At 46.6% G+C, this 15,000-nt stretch overlaps 6 protein-coding genes across 6 annotated transcripts in view; 3 read left to right on the top strand and 3 right to left on the bottom strand.

Moving 5' to 3' along the window:
* CNBG0520 (hypothetical protein) overlaps nt 1–3,831 on the bottom strand; it is a gene marked incomplete at both ends in the record, with an annotated part of 4,734 nt that extends 903 nt beyond the window's left edge. Inside the window, 16 exons of the mRNA XM_769463.1 lie at nt 1–126; nt 180–421; nt 492–607; nt 669–762; nt 832–996; nt 1,051–1,500; nt 1,565–1,855; nt 1,910–2,377; nt 2,424–2,579; nt 2,631–2,909; nt 2,962–3,234; nt 3,288–3,399; nt 3,455–3,492; nt 3,551–3,654; nt 3,713–3,748; nt 3,804–3,831. The exon at nt 1–126 is cut by the window's left edge and continues 15 nt beyond it. Of these exons, the coding sequence (XP_774556.1) occupies nt 1–126; nt 180–421; nt 492–607; nt 669–762; nt 832–996; nt 1,051–1,500; nt 1,565–1,855; nt 1,910–2,377; nt 2,424–2,579; nt 2,631–2,909; nt 2,962–3,234; nt 3,288–3,399; nt 3,455–3,492; nt 3,551–3,654; nt 3,713–3,748; nt 3,804–3,831 (2,978 nt within the window). The remainder of the gene's footprint in view (nt 127–179; nt 422–491; nt 608–668; nt 763–831; nt 997–1,050; nt 1,501–1,564; nt 1,856–1,909; nt 2,378–2,423; nt 2,580–2,630; nt 2,910–2,961; nt 3,235–3,287; nt 3,400–3,454; nt 3,493–3,550; nt 3,655–3,712; nt 3,749–3,803) is intronic.
* A 483-nt stretch (nt 3,832–4,314) lies between these two features.
* On the top strand, nt 4,315–5,821 carry CNBG0510 (hypothetical protein; the record flags this gene model as incomplete). Its single annotated transcript, XM_769462.1, has 5 exons — nt 4,315–4,569; nt 4,616–4,783; nt 4,838–5,128; nt 5,183–5,637; nt 5,692–5,821. The coding sequence occupies 5 exons, from the start codon at nt 4,315–4,317 to the stop codon at nt 5,819–5,821; spliced, it is 1,299 nt and encodes a 432-aa protein (XP_774555.1).
* A 116-nt stretch (nt 5,822–5,937) lies between these two features.
* CNBG0500 (hypothetical protein) lies at nt 5,938–8,546 on the bottom strand (the record flags this gene model as incomplete). The annotated part of the gene is made up of 20 exons (XM_769461.1): nt 5,938–6,026; nt 6,095–6,116; nt 6,171–6,268; nt 6,337–6,467; nt 6,547–6,644; nt 6,702–6,717; nt 6,767–6,849; nt 6,905–6,915; nt 6,983–7,057; nt 7,117–7,204; nt 7,271–7,343; nt 7,399–7,435; nt 7,492–7,498; nt 7,552–7,605; nt 7,692–7,800; nt 7,858–7,959; nt 8,019–8,162; nt 8,220–8,262; nt 8,326–8,448; nt 8,507–8,546. 20 exons carry the CDS (start codon nt 8,544–8,546, stop codon nt 5,938–5,940), a joined length of 1,443 nt encoding a protein of 480 aa, XP_774554.1.
* Nucleotides 8,547–11,612: 3,066 nt separating this feature from the next.
* On the top strand, nt 11,613–12,539 carry CNBG0490 (hypothetical protein; the record flags this gene model as incomplete). Its single annotated transcript, XM_769460.1, has 7 exons — nt 11,613–11,694; nt 11,754–11,785; nt 11,848–11,941; nt 11,998–12,153; nt 12,204–12,285; nt 12,346–12,425; nt 12,487–12,539. The coding sequence occupies 7 exons, from the start codon at nt 11,613–11,615 to the stop codon at nt 12,537–12,539; spliced, it is 579 nt and encodes a 192-aa protein (XP_774553.1).
* A 471-nt stretch (nt 12,540–13,010) lies between these two features.
* On the bottom strand, nt 13,011–13,377 carry CNBG0480 (hypothetical protein; the record flags this gene model as incomplete). Its single annotated transcript, XM_769459.1, has 3 exons — nt 13,011–13,148; nt 13,211–13,290; nt 13,344–13,377. 3 exons carry the CDS (start codon nt 13,375–13,377, stop codon nt 13,011–13,013), a joined length of 252 nt encoding a protein of 83 aa, XP_774552.1.
* An 864-nt stretch (nt 13,378–14,241) lies between these two features.
* CNBG0470 (hypothetical protein) lies at nt 14,242–14,716 on the top strand (the record flags this gene model as incomplete). The annotated part of the gene is made up of 2 exons (XM_769458.1): nt 14,242–14,338; nt 14,400–14,716. 2 exons carry the CDS (start codon nt 14,242–14,244, stop codon nt 14,714–14,716), a joined length of 414 nt encoding a protein of 137 aa, XP_774551.1.
* Between the last annotated feature and the right edge of the window lie 284 nt (nt 14,717–15,000).

Here is a 15,000-nt window from a genome sequence, read left to right as displayed (position 1 = left end):
ATAACCTTAGGGTTGATTTTCTTACCCATTCCATTAGCCTGAGACTCAAGCTCTCGACACTGATCCCTCGCTTGTTGGAGATCTACACTTCGGAAATCATACGGAGTACCGACTTTACCAAAGAACCTAAAGGCCAGTCAGTACATCTGCTCCGAATTCGAATGATTATGGCCACTTACTGATGCTCGTCCAAGATCCACTGGAACCGATTTTCCAAATTCACCTTATGATCCACTAAAGTTGCTTTCTCCTTTTCCACAAGCCCTAGATCATGCTCAAGCTTCTTGAGGGAGAGCTCGGCATCCGATATATCCTGTTTCTTTGCTTTGAGGTCACGTTCCAAGTCGGCAAGCTCGTTGTCAAAAGCGACAAGGACAGCTTCTTCGCTCCTGAGCTTCGTTTCGGCAGCCTTATGATCACTCTGCAATGAAATACGTCAATGAAATTTCAGCTTCTGGATTGCTAGTTCTAATGAAAAGATCGAGACTGACCTGTGATGCTTTAAAACTTTCTTGCAGTGCACTGTGTTCAGCCTTTGTCTTCGCTTGAGCAGCAGTGGCTTCCTCGACCTCAGCCTTAGCACTTTCGAGATCACTTTCCAGTTGCTCTGCAAAGATATCAGATTTAAATGCTCGGATAGCAGAACGAAAAAAAGGAAGTCAACTTACGAAGCTCAAGCTCCGCGGTTTGGATCGCCTTCTGGCGCGTCTTGACCTGCAATGTCTTCTTTCCAAGCTCGTTCTTTTTACTAGTGATATTCGCCTACTCATAGAAGTTACAATGGGCCGTTTTTACCTCGCTAGACACCATATATAATGAATAACAACATACCTTGATCTCATTCAACTTGGAATCTTTGTTGTTCTTGAAATCGGCCATCTCCTTCTCGAGACGCTTGCAATCCGCTGAAGCTTGCTTCTGCTTTTCCTTAGCTTGGTTGACGATCTTCTTAAGGTCGGCAAGGGATGTTCTGGCCGCTTCCACCTCAGCAATAATCTACAGACCTGTCAGTACCGCCCCGATTCAGTATATTTGATCTGGTATGCGCACCTTGGTAGCATTACTGCCCTTTATCTGCTCCTCCAGCAACCTCACTTCGTGCTCACTTAGCTCCAGATTCTTTTTGTCCTTCTTCCATTGGTCAATAACTTTTTTAGCGCTTTGCAACTTGCTTCTGATCTCTTCTACTGCAGATCTGTGCTTTGCAATCTCCCTCTCAATTTGTTTCAACTCCTGCACCTTCACCAATACACCTCCGCTGCTCGGTGCTGACCCTCCAGAAAGTGTACCTGAAGGATCATATACATCACCTTCAACAGTGACAGACTTTACCGCGATTGATTTGTTGAAAGTGATAGCTTCGGCTGTACGCTTGTCAGCACAGATAAACGTGCGACCGAAGACGTAGGCCATTGCGGCAGAGACGTCCTCTGGGTAGCCAACGAGGTCAAGAGCAAGATTGACTTTGCCGGGAGCGACGCGATGAGCAGCGGCAAGTTTCTACAATAGTCAGTCCTATTTACCTTGCACAAATTCGGTAAAAAAATATGAGGCGGGCACTTACCTCAGCTGCAATCTTGGTAGCATCAATTTTGTTCAAAGGGATGATCGTCACCCTCTTCCGAAGGTTACCATTTTTAAGCAGCTTGGAGCCGACTTTTTCGTCGTGTACGACCACGTTATAAAGCTTTCCTCCCGCGCAGATCTCCAAGGCCGTAGAGTTGCTGAAGTTTTCTTCGTCAAGGTCGACCAAGTTGGCGACAAGACCCTTAACTTTGGAACGGTCAAAATTGGCTTCAGGATCAGAGTAAGTGAAGTCAATTGATGCAAGACGAGATTTAAGCATGTCGCGTTTCTAACATGTTTTGTAAGTACGCCTTAGATAACTTTGCTCGTCAAATATACTTACGTCCATGAGTTCGGTCATCTTTGATTGATGCTCGGCTTGAGATTCCAACATCTCGCGTTCCTGCTGTTCATCCCATCCAGCACTCTCGACCTGCTTTCTCAGCTTCTCCATTTGTGCTCTCTTAGCCGCAAGCTCCTTGACCAGCCCCTCTCCATCCTTCTCAGCCTTTTTAGCTCTCGGTTCCTTCTCTTTCAACTCCTTCTCCGCTAGACCAATCTTGACTTTGGCCTGCTCGGCTTCTGTCCCAGCCGCTGCCAGGCGGGCTTTAGCTTCTGCCAATTGACCGAGGTAGCCGCCCGCGTTCTCTTCATCGTTTTGATTAGACGAGAGACCCGTCAAAAGTGACTGAAGAAGTTCTTCGAGTTTAGAAAGCTCCGCTTGGCCGGCGTCGTATGCATCTTTCAATTCGGCAAAGGCGGAGCTCTCTTTGGAAGTCTCAGATCGCCTATCTTCGAGCGTTTTGGAAAGCTATCTGAGGGTCAATATCCAAATCGTTTGAGTCGCTGTTACTCACCTCTCCGACAGTTTTTTTGGCACCTTCGACTCTCTTGGCATCATCTTTCAGAGTGCTTTCGGTGATCTCGATCTGAGTTTTGATCTTGACCAGCTCGCGTTCCAAATTGTTGACCGCTTCAGTCAAACCCTGGATCTTCCCTCCTTTGGCTTGTTCCTGCAGGATGCCATGAGTCAATAGGGTTGTTACAACAATCATGAAACGCACCTTTTCTTTCTTTTTACGTATTTCCTCTAACTCCTTTTCCATTCCATGACACTCTTTTCCTCCTCTCATTATGTCGCCTTTAGCAGTCTCGATGTCCTTCCTCTTTTTCTTAACAGTCTCTGTGGCCTTTTCAGCCTTTTCAACAGCAGCGACCCATTCGTACGCCTTCACGAGACGAGTGAGACGTTCAAGCTCAGAGGTGGCTTTTTGATATTCTAGATACGATCGTTTCTCAGCTCGAAGCTTCTCAAGTTTGGGATCTATTTCTTCTCGGAGCAGCTGAAAAGACGAAGTCAGCTGAGAGCTAAAAGTATTTTGCTGATTGGCGCACGCTTTCAATTTCCTCAACCTTCTTGTCTTTTTTAGTCATCGTTTTCATGGCCTTGTCCTTCCTCTCCTCGAACATCCTTGTTCCCGCTGCTTCCTCTACCATACCCAAAATCTCTGCTGGCTTCATGTTGAGCACTTTGGTGATTTTACCTTGCATGATGAGGAAATTGGGGTTATTGATGTTGAGCTGAACGGATTGGAAGAGGTTTTGGAGAGCTTGGAGAGTGGATTTATGCCCGTTGAGGAGATATTTGGAGACATTGCCGACCGCGATCTACAGAAAGGTATAAGCCAAATCTCGTATTTTGGAGAACACTTTGAACACACTTGTCTGGTGACTGTGATTTGAGGCGTATTTTCAAAACCAACTGGCGATTTCGATCTGTCCTCATTGTTGAAAACGATGGTGACAGATGCTTTTGTAACACCTGCTTGGCCCCTAAATACCACGTTGAGCATATTCTTTCGCACAGACTTGGTTTAGTGACACGTACCGTTTATAGATAAGGTCCATCAAGTTGTTCGCTCGAACCTATGAAAGCCATATTTTAGTCTCCACCACTGACAATCAATCCAGTAATACTGCTTACCGACTGCATATTCGTAATACCAAGTACGAAACATATCGCATCGAGGATATTGGATTTTCCCGAACCGTTAAGACCGGTAATGGCATTGAAAGATTCATCAAATCCTAGAGAAAGGGATATCATCAGGATACTCGTCATGGAACGACCTGGCATCTGACTTACCAGATATGGTTGTTCTGACGGGATACGACTTGAAGCCTACAGGCCATGAGTCTTCTATTATCGTCGTTAAGGCTCAGTTCGGCAGACTCACCGTCCAAAATGAGCTCTTCGACCCTCATATCACCAACAGCCTTTAATTATCCTGTTGTTTCCAAGGAATTCTTCCTTTCTCTCCCGAATACGTTGATTGTAGGGGCTTATTGTGCTGATTATCTTCTCACTCCTCTCGTTGACCAGCTGAGAAAGATGTTTAAGGGAGGTTTGGGTGGTGAAATGAAAGAAGAGGAGGGTTATAGTTTCTGATTGTTTTGACCTACGCGTGTTTGTTGTTGACAGCAGGCGCGTCCACGGCGGAGTCAAATATCGCTAAAGAATTCCACGTCATTTTGAAATGTACTTCTGGCGTCATCGTTTCTTTTTCTTTTTTGTCGGAGGGCTAATAAACGATGATGATGTTACGCTTGCCGACATTCTTCCGTCAGCTTTCGTTCGTCCTGATCGCAATAATTTCAAGCTTGGGTACATATCGTCTGGATAAAATCACCGCACTAAAGAACCGACCAAAAAGAATAACTTCGCGAGTCTTGCCTGTTTGAACCAGTATGATCCCTCGACAAATGTTATTAAGCGGGTTATCCGGTTTCACCGCTTCGGCCAGTCGACCTTGCCTTTCGCAACAGGTGGGACTGCCTTTTCTTCGGTCTCGTCGTAATATTTCCAACGTCACACCGAAACCAGCAAGACAGTACCTCGGTAGAATAACTCCCAAGCGAATCGCAGTACCAAGATCTGCCCTGGAAGGCTCAACGGTTATCGATACTAGTATACCCCGGCGGTCAATTTGGAGACCTATAGTAGTGAGTATGGCGATACACCAGCGAGGTCTATCACTGAATTTTCCAGTTTTGTGTGGCATTTGGTGGAGGAGGCTATGCATTACTGGCATTGTATACCAACTATGAAACTCAAAAATGGTCTGAGAAGCTTGGAGGAGGTAGCTGGTGGCGCAGGAATGTGGATCAGCCGTCAGATCGGGAAATGGTTAGGGCTAAGCAGCTGGAGGGCGCGAAAGTGGGTATATTCTGATATTTAATATAATGACAGACGATGCTCACGATCTTTTAGAAAGCTCAAAAGCTTCTCAATGAACTTCCCGGCACTTTGTCATTCCTCCCCAACTTGATCCTTATTCCCATCCTTCGAACCTATGTCATGGCCTCGGAATTCTATCTCAACACTCCCACTGCGCAACTTGCGCCCCTTGGGCTGATTGGGATGATGGGTGGTATCTTCATGGCTTGGAAAATTAGGAGATTCGAACCGTTCATGCGAAAGTGGTTCTTGCATCGACCGGTGATCTTTACTGCCTCTGCGAAGCGTGAATGGGCCAATTGCGTCACCTTGTTCACTAGTACCGTAAGTCATGATCAATATTTGAAGTTCTAAAATACTTACCTTTGCCCTATTTAGATCTCTCATCAATCATTTGCGCACTTTGGTTTCAACTCTTTCGCCCTTTTCTCATTCGGCGCTGCAGCCTTGACTTTCCTTTCTTCTCCACCTTCTATTCCTTCACTTCCTACTGCTACTCACGCTCCCCACTTTTTCTCTTTCCTTCTTACGGCTGGTCTTTTCTCTTCTCTCTCATCTCATCTTTGGACCAACATCTTTCGCCTTCCACGGCTTATCAAAGCCATCACCCATCCCGCCAGAATATCGACCCCTCAGGCTTTGGTTAGCCAGGCCGCTATTCTCCCCAGCTTGGGAGCTAGTGGTGCTATCTACGCCGCATTGACATTAACCGCGTGCTCGTTCCCTGATTCGAGCGTGGGCATCATTTTCATCCCTTTCATCTCAATCCCAATTGGCTGGGGTGTCGGAGGAATGATAGCGATGGATCTTTTCGGTCTTATCCGGGGATGGAGGTAAGACAATTTCTTATAGCTTGTTCGGCCAATATTGACTTCGATATCCGATAGACTCTTTGACCATGTGGCCCATTTGTCCGGAGCGCTCTTCGGTTTTGTCTACTATGGGTACGGGCGAGAAATTTGGGCATGGACTAGGCGACTTTTAGGTGCTCAAGAGAGAAAGGCAGGATTCGTATAATACTTTTCGGTATTGATGCATTGCCCATATCTACCAGTCCATCAACTTTCATGTGCTTGGCACAAACTTATCACACGCGGATTCTGGCTCTACAATCTATTGCTATCATTTTCCTTTCACTTCTGGAATTCATCCCTTCCACGGGCATCCACCTTAGTCCAGATGGAAATACTCTCGGGAGGGGAGTAAAACTCGGCCCAGCCATCTGTTGAGACCCATGTCAGCCAACCCATTCTTCTGTTCAACAATTGCTACAAATATGCTAAAACTCACCATCTCCAATGGTAACCTCTCCCTGATGCCAGCCGAGTACATCAGTCCATTTCTCCCCTTTATGCTCTACACCAACTTCGCACCGCTTCGAACCGGCATCTTTCCCGTTGCAAATCACGACAACACAACCGTCATTCTCCTCGTCGCCAACACGGACCCAAGCAAGGCAATTGGCTAGGTCGATAATGTTAGCTCGATTGGCATTGGTAATGAGAGAGGTGTAGATCAGTAATGAAACTTACGATGGTCCCAGTAATCACGAAGCTCGCCGTGAGCGAAAAGCTTTCGGCAGCGAACAATGTCTTCGAGCTGGTTCATGGGCTCCTGGGGGTTCTCTCCGCCACATCCATAAAGATCGCCGTAGAACACACACCTTTACGATTGCGAACCATGACACAAAGTAAGTATCACCATGTTTCGGTTTAAATAAGTAAAGGCAAAGTGGTACTCACGGGTAACCGTCAACACGTAGGAGGATTAAAGCGTAGGCCAAGGGTTTGAAGGCTGAGGATACCCATCTCTCAAGAGATTGACCGATCTGAGTGTCGTGCTATCGTTTATCAATTAGCTTGGTGGACATGAAATCCCAAAGCAGAACGAATCATACGTTGTCAACGAGAGTCCTAATGATCTCATAAGCTCTTTCAATACACAGGAAATAATGGAACTTACACGGCATCGAGGGGTCGACGTTGAACAAGGGAACCGTCAAAAATCTTTCGCAGGTCGTAATTCTCCCTCGCTTCTCCAGCTTGCTAAAGGAAGGTCAGCAAGCCCTATCATCATGCCGAATTAGACGAGATATCATACGTGGAAATTATCTGTGATGAAGATATCAGCTACCCTCTTTGCTCGAAGAATACAGTGAAAAAGCAGTGCTGAACAAACCTTGCAAGCATGAGTCAAAGCAGGAAAACTGTGTCCCAAGTCCATCAAGATATGCTTCAAGAGCGTCGACAGAGTCTGCAAGGTTGATCAATATCTCTTCTTAATCCTATCCAAGGGAGGATGACGTTACGCACCATGCCAGAACTCTCCGACGCAGAAAGCCTTTGTCTTGGAGTTCTCGCCTTCTCGAAGTTGCTTGACAAACTGGGCAATGAAAGATTGCTATAAATTAGGCAGCGAATATTAGCATATGGTACAGATAGTAATACAACGGAATGGATTACTCACAGAGATGTGTTTGACGGCGTCGAACCGGAAACCGTAGGCACCTGTCTCTTGGAGGACCCATTTACCCCATTTGCTAGAGCCAATCGTCAACAGCCGAATTGATGGAATGTTGTCATATCATGACTCACTTGAGTTCGGCCTCAACATCCGGGTGTGAATGGTCAACTGCAATTCAAGATCAGTTCAACAACGCCACGTTCGCTGCCTGCAGCAACGCTTACTATCGGCCTAATCCTCATTAGCCCTCCTCACAACTCACCCTTAACGGGAAAAAGACTTACAAACATGAGATAATCGAAAGACCCGTTTTCTTTATCAACATCGGTGGCCCAATGCTTTCCGTCCCCTTGAATTTGAAAATCTATCATCAGTTCCTCCGAACGATAATTAGACTGGGTGTCCTGTCGGAAACGGGACCCACCTTGAAGATAGCGGTAGTCTCAGTCTTTGCGTCATAGTCTACCCCTGTGAAATGGTTAAAATTCCACTTCATGTCGGAGTACTTGTCGCCTCTGCCAGGGAAAGTGAACCTTGGCAAACCCATGACATTAGCGGTGTCGACGTAATTTGTTCAGTGGCGGACGCACTTGGTCCAGCCTTCAATGTTGTGCATTTCTCCTACTTCCTTGTTACGGTTATTCTCGTCCACCATGGTGGCCATAAATTCTTCTTTATCATCAGCGCCGGCCCTAAGGAATGTCCTTATCAGCCTAACCATTACTGACAAAGATACTCAGAGCTGACTTACTTGTGATTCAAGACAGCATCAATGTAAGTGATAATGCCCTTCTCAGAAGCAGCCTTAATTGCTTTTAAAAGATCTTCTTTAGTACCCCATTTGGTACCGACAGATCCCTTCTGGTCGAACTCTCCCAAGTCCCAGACATCATAGCTGAGGGGACATCACGTTAGTCGAGAAAAGAGCGGAGAAAGTCTGAAGCCTACTCACATATCATATCCTGTACCCTTAGGGCTAGAGCCTTTGGTAGGAGCTACAGATTTGTCTTATTCAGCACATTTCCCTGGCTTTGTTCTGTCTCAATAGAAAGCCTCACGAGGAATCCAACAGGCAGTGATGCCCATATTGGCCAGTCTTTCGGATTCGCTTTCATACTTTTTCCAGTGTACACCACCACCTTCAGCGTACCATTCGAAGTACTGCATCATTGTAAAGTTTCCTAGTTGAAGTTAGCTAGTTTGATTACGGAGGAAACGGCTCATTGAAAGGGAACATACCAGGCTTGCCATGGTGATCTTCGTTCGCGTGGTGAGCCATCTCGAATAACTCTACTGATACGTATGTGTCGGCCTAGTCAGGTTCGGAAGAAGGAATTGGTGGAAGAGAAGAAGAGGAATTTATATCTTGCCCAGAGATGCACGTTTCGGGAAGTGTAAAGAGGGCAGTTAAAAACGGACCTGGGACGACGATAGAAAACAGCATAGCATGATGATGGTCCCGGCTTAGGCCAAAGACAAGCCAATTAACAGCCGTTATCAAGTGCCAGGAACTGATTCATGAAGGTTAATCACGCAGCAGCAGGGACCATCAACCATCCGCCGCTGACATCATGACATCCAATAATGATGATCATTTCATGATCGCAAGCTTTCTCATTCACATGTCACGTTTACGGCTTCTGCGCTGATTCCGTTCCAGGGCGGAGCACATCGATAATTTGTCCACTGACAAAGGGACGATTTATAAATCGTTGAAGGATCACATCAGTAAATAGTTTCCTCCCTCCTTTATTTATGGGTGTCGGGATAAAAACTATTCAAGTGTATTTGCGGAAGCTAGAAAAGAAGAAACGAGTGCCGGTACGAAAACATGTTTCCTAGTATCCTCATGATTTAGGACTGAACAGAGCTCAAAACATGGTCGTGAAGAAAGGGCCCTGTTGTTACGTCTTCATCACGTATCTACGGCTTCAATGATCCTCAAAGCAATAGAAAGCATTTCAACGTCTTTTTCGGATGACGTGTGGGGCAATCAGTAAACCTCTTCCTAAGTGAAAGCGTTGGTGGGACTATCGGTATGCCTAAAGGAAAATTTCGTTTTGGAATTTTGGCCTCTTGACCTCTACCAATGAAGATGGAGGCCTGAAAATCCAACGACAAGTCCAGCTTTTGATGTACTCTGATTCGTTCGCAGTTCCAGATTCGCCCATGTTCGAAGCGATACCGTAGCTCAATGCACCCGTATCTGAAGGCCATTGGAGACCCTACGATGGATGTGACTCAGGTGCTCTTCACCTATATACAGGTCCTATAAGCCATCTCAATCAAAACCTCGCAACTGAGCTCAACGCAATGGAGAAACAGTGGAACGAAACTATGAGAGATGTCAGCCAAAAATTCGAATCCTCCGTTTTTCCTTTGGGAATGAAGGACAAAGTCAATGCTTGACAAAATCAACAAAATCAATGAAATCGTGAAGCAAGAATGGATTTTAGTACAGGCGGAGCAATATAAACGACGTTGCGATGGGCATTTGGGATAAGCGTGATTCAGAAAGGAGGTCCGTTGGGGAGAAACAGGCTGAATACATCAGGAGTTAGCTTCGAGACCTTGTATTGACTTGTCGGCAGACAGCTGAGAGATGGATCGAAACTGCTCAAGGAATGAAATGGAATTGACTGAGGCGCGTGACGTTATCCTTTATACTTTGACAATGACAGCTCCTAACGAAGAGTTGCAAGATACGTTGAGAGAGGAGCAAAGGTTTATTCAAAGTACCTACAAATCCAGAATGAAAGAATTGCGACAGTCTAGAAGGAGCTTGAATGATTTCTTCACAGACAGCGGATTTGCACCTCCTGCACCAAACGCTTTGATAAAGTTGTTAAGACAAAGAGAAGAGGAAGAATAAAAAGCGCAAGATATTGCAGATCATTCTGACTCATCTGAAGATACCATTACGGCAGAAGAGGAGCTAGTGATCAAATATGTCGTACCAGCTTCCCAGTTTATGCGAAATAGCAACAGATTAGCTGAAGAGATGGCTGTCAAAGATAAAAACCTCCCAAGCAGTCAAAACGGACTGAAGATGGACTAAATGGCGTTTAGGTCAGATAGTGCAGCAGGTATGTCTTCAATGACCATGCAAGGCCCATCAGACTCTGCTGCCAAACCCATACTCAACAGTTCTGTTTCGTCAAGGCGGAGTACTGGAAGCAGCAATCCTGTATCAACACCTTTTCAGCCAATTTTTCAAGACATGGTTGGCCTTATATTGACATCAGAGCCTCTCGGCCACGCTAAGGCGGACCAAGAAGAGCAACTCCCTGTTCATCCTTTTGCCATAGAGCTTTCCATCCCTGGCACTACAAGTAGCACCATCACCACTGACGACGGCGGAGATGATTCTACTATCGCCATATCCGCCATTGATGAATCTGCTATTAGCATAATATCACCTGTTACCACCGCGAACGGTTCCCTAAGTCAGGATGTTGGACGAAACTTCTCGTGTTTCAGATACTGGGGAGTATTTGAGGAGCGATAGCACCATTCCCATCAGTGACAACCAGGCGGGGCAGCCCAAGCTATCGACAACACCATCCATTCAGATGGGGCATCATTCTTCTCTGATGCTCCTTACTTCAGGTCCAATAGCGTTTGCATACCACCTCACTGGGAAAGCCACGAGATAATCGATCACGAGACCGTCAAGTTTACCATGAGTGCCTCTTCCTTGTCGGGTGATTTAAAGCTTGAGTGTCTTAAAACGTCGCTAGCGCGTAGTAACATCCAATGCAGCGATACAACGGGTACGTGAAGTACACTAGGATCACCGTCGCGCCATCCATAGGGATAAAAGACGACATTCATAGGTCAGTGGTAGAGGGTGGGTGGAACGCACGACAAAGGGAAAGTTATGAGGAGGGGCGCCGGCTCAGCATCGATTTTGGAAGGGTAATCTTTTAGACCTATTTACTCGAATTAGGAGTCGGATGCAGAGTAGTGTAGCCTAAAGGATTGCTATAGCTGGCGCTACCAGATGTCACAGAGGAACAGGCGAAAAAACAAAGTCGAAAGAAAGTAAGCGGTACGTAGTATTAGCTACTACTAGCATCATCGGCCTTCTGCGACGACGGCCGATGGCCACACAAAATATCGCAATTTGGCGAGATGATAAAATCCACCTTTCGTTGCCGCCGAGGTGCCATCTATTTTTGCTGCATCTGTATCTCTACGTCTCGTCATTATTTCACGCCCAAAGGTCATCGCTTTCGCGGCCCTTATTCTGATTATATCAGCGGTGCTCCCACAGTACATGCTTCCGCTCCGCAACTTTTTCGCTTCTTTCTCGACTTCTCCGCGAACGCTCCACAACTCCAACATGGTCAATTTCAAAAACCCCCCTGCCCCTACTGTACCGAGTGCTATCAAGGCGAAGGAAAGTCTCAAGCCTGGTGAAGGTGGTGAGTGTATTATGGCGTTGTGCCCAAGTCCGAAGTAGGAACCGACGAATGCTTCACAGTCGAACAAGCCATCTTCGCCTCTGGATGCTTCGTAAGCCCCATTTGTCAGAGGACGGTTTAGGAGGAAAATTAACGAGGCTGCGGTAAATTCAGTGGGGTACTGAACACCTCTTCACAAAGCACTATGGAAACCTTCCCCAGTTCTCTGCTATTTCAGGTTACATTGGTGGTCATGCCGAAAGCCCCTGTAAGTCCAGGTTTTCCTGCCTTCGTGCCTGCGTTTGGTAACTGACGATGTTATAGCATACAGACAAGTCTGTACAGGAGCTACCGGCCATGCCGAGGCTGTCAAAGTGACTTACCAAACCGGATCTGTTGCCTATGCTGAGCTCGTGGAATTCTTCTATCGAACACACGACCCTACCACCGTTGATAGGCAAGGCCCGGACACTGGTACTCGTACGTTGCGGCCTTTATCTGTATGTGCTCCATGCTGATGTTATCTGCAGAGTACCGAAGCGCTATCTTTTACACAACACCGGAGCAAGAGGAGACTGCTAAAAAGGTGACTGCGGAGGTTCAAGAGAAGTAGTAAGTGCTCATTCTGTCGGTCTGGTTGCTGATTGATGATCGCTGATGACCCTTATCCAGTCTTAAGGGAAGACCCATTGTTACTCAGATTGCCAAGGCTGGTACTTTCTACCAGGCGGAGGATTATCACCAAAACTACTGTATGTTGAAATATACGCTTTTCGATCATGAGAAGAACTAATTGATGCATCAATTCTATAGTGGATAACAACCCTGGAGGATACGAGTGCCCTACTCATAGATTCTACTGGTAGATCAGCGACTAATAACGTACAAGGGTTAGGTATTGAGGGATCAATCCACGTATAATAATACCAAGTAGGATGATGATTAGTACATTGCATAAGCGTTGTTAGTCCGCAATCAATCAGCCATTTAAGGGAACTTCATCACGTCTTTGCCTTTAAATAATGGTCTGGGAACCCATAGCGCTTGTCCATCTCAACATGCGCGCTGCATAAACAGCATCGGGGCCAAATGGGCGACCAACGAATCCTTCGTTACACTCGATGGCGATCAGTACAGTGACGGTTATCAGTAGTAAGGGGGCCATTGCCTCGCTACTTGAATAGTCTCCCTCCGAAACATGTGATCATGACAATGCCGACGGCTGTTAATGGCTTAAGATTGGAGAAGTCTTGTTCGAAGTCAATGATTTATAATAACTGCTACACATATACATGTGTTTCTACAACATTTCTTTATTTACTTCTTCCCTTTACCAATCACTGGTTGGCCCCAAAGGCGTTCTTGGCCTTATCAGTAAGAGACTCCTGGTTGTCGTTCTTGTTGCCGGAGAACGTGTCACCGATCTCCTGGGTGTAAGACTTCTGCGATTGGGGCTGGCCAGTAGAAGCAGCAGACTAAAGTTCGAGGGTAGAAGTCAGCGATAAGATCGAGAGAGTGAGAGAACAAGTCGACTTACGTCTGCCTTGCCGCCAATGGTGTCCTTGGCCTGTTCGAGATAAGACTTCTCAGAGTCGGGTTTAAGAGCAGCACCAGCCTCTGCAACAGAGAGTTAACAAGTCTTCACAAAGGAAGTTGATGGAGAGACTTACTGTCGGTGAAAGATTGCCTGCCAGCGTCGGACATTATGATAAAGTGTTTGTCTTGCGGTTGGGTGTGGTAGTAGTGGTAGTTGAAGATTTGTTGCGAACAAGTTTGTGAATGAAGGAGAGAAAGGAATATACGACGGTAGTGCTTCTTATATACCTTTCTGGCCACCTTGACCACCAGCCAGGTGACAGTAGAACAATGCTCGACTGTGCATTCATGACGTACTTTCAAAAGTAGCTGTCACCTCATCGCACCGCTTGGGGCCCGCACGATGACCCCGAACCGCGGCAAGAACCAGCAGCAACAGAATACGCGAAGATCAAGGAACGTTTGAACTCTGACGTGTCTGCCGTCTGACGTTGCAAGAAGAGAGAGTTTGCTGCTTGTTGCTATGCTGGAACCTGGGATCTGCCGGCTAGTCCGGTAATTAGCATGAAAAGGGGCAAATCAACCTCCACGAACGCTGAATTATGACGCGTTCTCGGTTCTGAGGACGTGGTTGTGGATGATTGGAATTTGGCGGGTGCGGGAGTTGGCGGGTGGTGACGATCGACGACGATGCGAGGTGCCTCAAACAACGTCACGTCTCATTTACCGAGGGGAACGAGAAATCGTCACCGACGGAAAATGATAAAACTGTATGACGTCATAGACCAATTCTCAACTTGGCTTGGACCATGTAAAAGGCTGCAACCTCGGTCGTATTCAAGTCTTTTTCAGTAAATTTCACGACTTTTCACGCACTTGCATAGAACAAAGCTTTCGAACAAAACCATCGACTTCACTTTTTCGTATCCAAAACATCACCCCAACACATACTTTCATCGTGAGTCAACTTGCGCAGATTACAAGATACCTTCTTGTTGGCGGGCACTGACCTCCGCTTGGTTTCAACTATAGATGGACCCCGAGACTCAGCTTAAACAGAACCCCGGTTACGACCCCAAGCACGACTCTGCTGGTGCCAAGCACCCCAACCTTGGTCAAGGCCATGCTGGTGAGTCTCATACACTGCTCCATAATTTCAGCCTTGCGTTAATGTCCCATCCCTTTCGTAGGCGCCAACCCCCAAACTGGCGAGGCCTTTGAGTATGCTCCTCAAGGCGCCCACTCCCGACTGGACCGAAAAGACGAGCGAAACCACGGTGATGCTCTTGCCGACGCCAAGCGAGTCGAGAAGCTCGAAAAGCATGCTGAGGCTGAGCACGAGAGAGCCCTCAAGAAGCCTACCGCTGTTGCTGAGGCCCACGGTAATGAGCCAAGCCGAGGAGCCCAGAAGGATGAAGAACTTGTCGGCGATGATGAAGAGGAGTTGAGGAAGAAACAGCAAGCCAAGCAGCAGAGCAAGGAAGCTCATAAGCCGAAGCATCCTTAGATTCGGTATTGGGAGGATATGTAGCATAGAATTCGACAAGTATATTTATCACACAATCTGCATAGGATCAATATTTATTTATCATATTAGTTATGTTTAATTACTCAGCTTCATCGTTATCCAGAGAGCACCGGTTGGTCGGATGACGCCTAATAATAGCGCCCTTGCAAAAAGTTTGCAGCTATCGAGGGATAGTCAATGGCTGTGATCCTTCCATCGAATAACCCAAAAGATCTGGTTCACCGTTCCAGTTTGCAAAGAATGGCTTTGTAAATAATATACGG

The sequence above is a fragment of the Cryptococcus neoformans genome, chromosome 7 (assembly GCF_000149385.1).
Source record: "Cryptococcus neoformans var. neoformans B-3501A chromosome 7, whole genome shotgun sequence".
Taxonomy (NCBI): domain Eukaryota; kingdom Fungi; phylum Basidiomycota; class Tremellomycetes; order Tremellales; family Cryptococcaceae; genus Cryptococcus; species Cryptococcus deneoformans.
The sequence above is the reverse complement of the archived record's forward strand: the minus strand, read 5'-3'. Positions and strand labels throughout refer to the sequence as shown.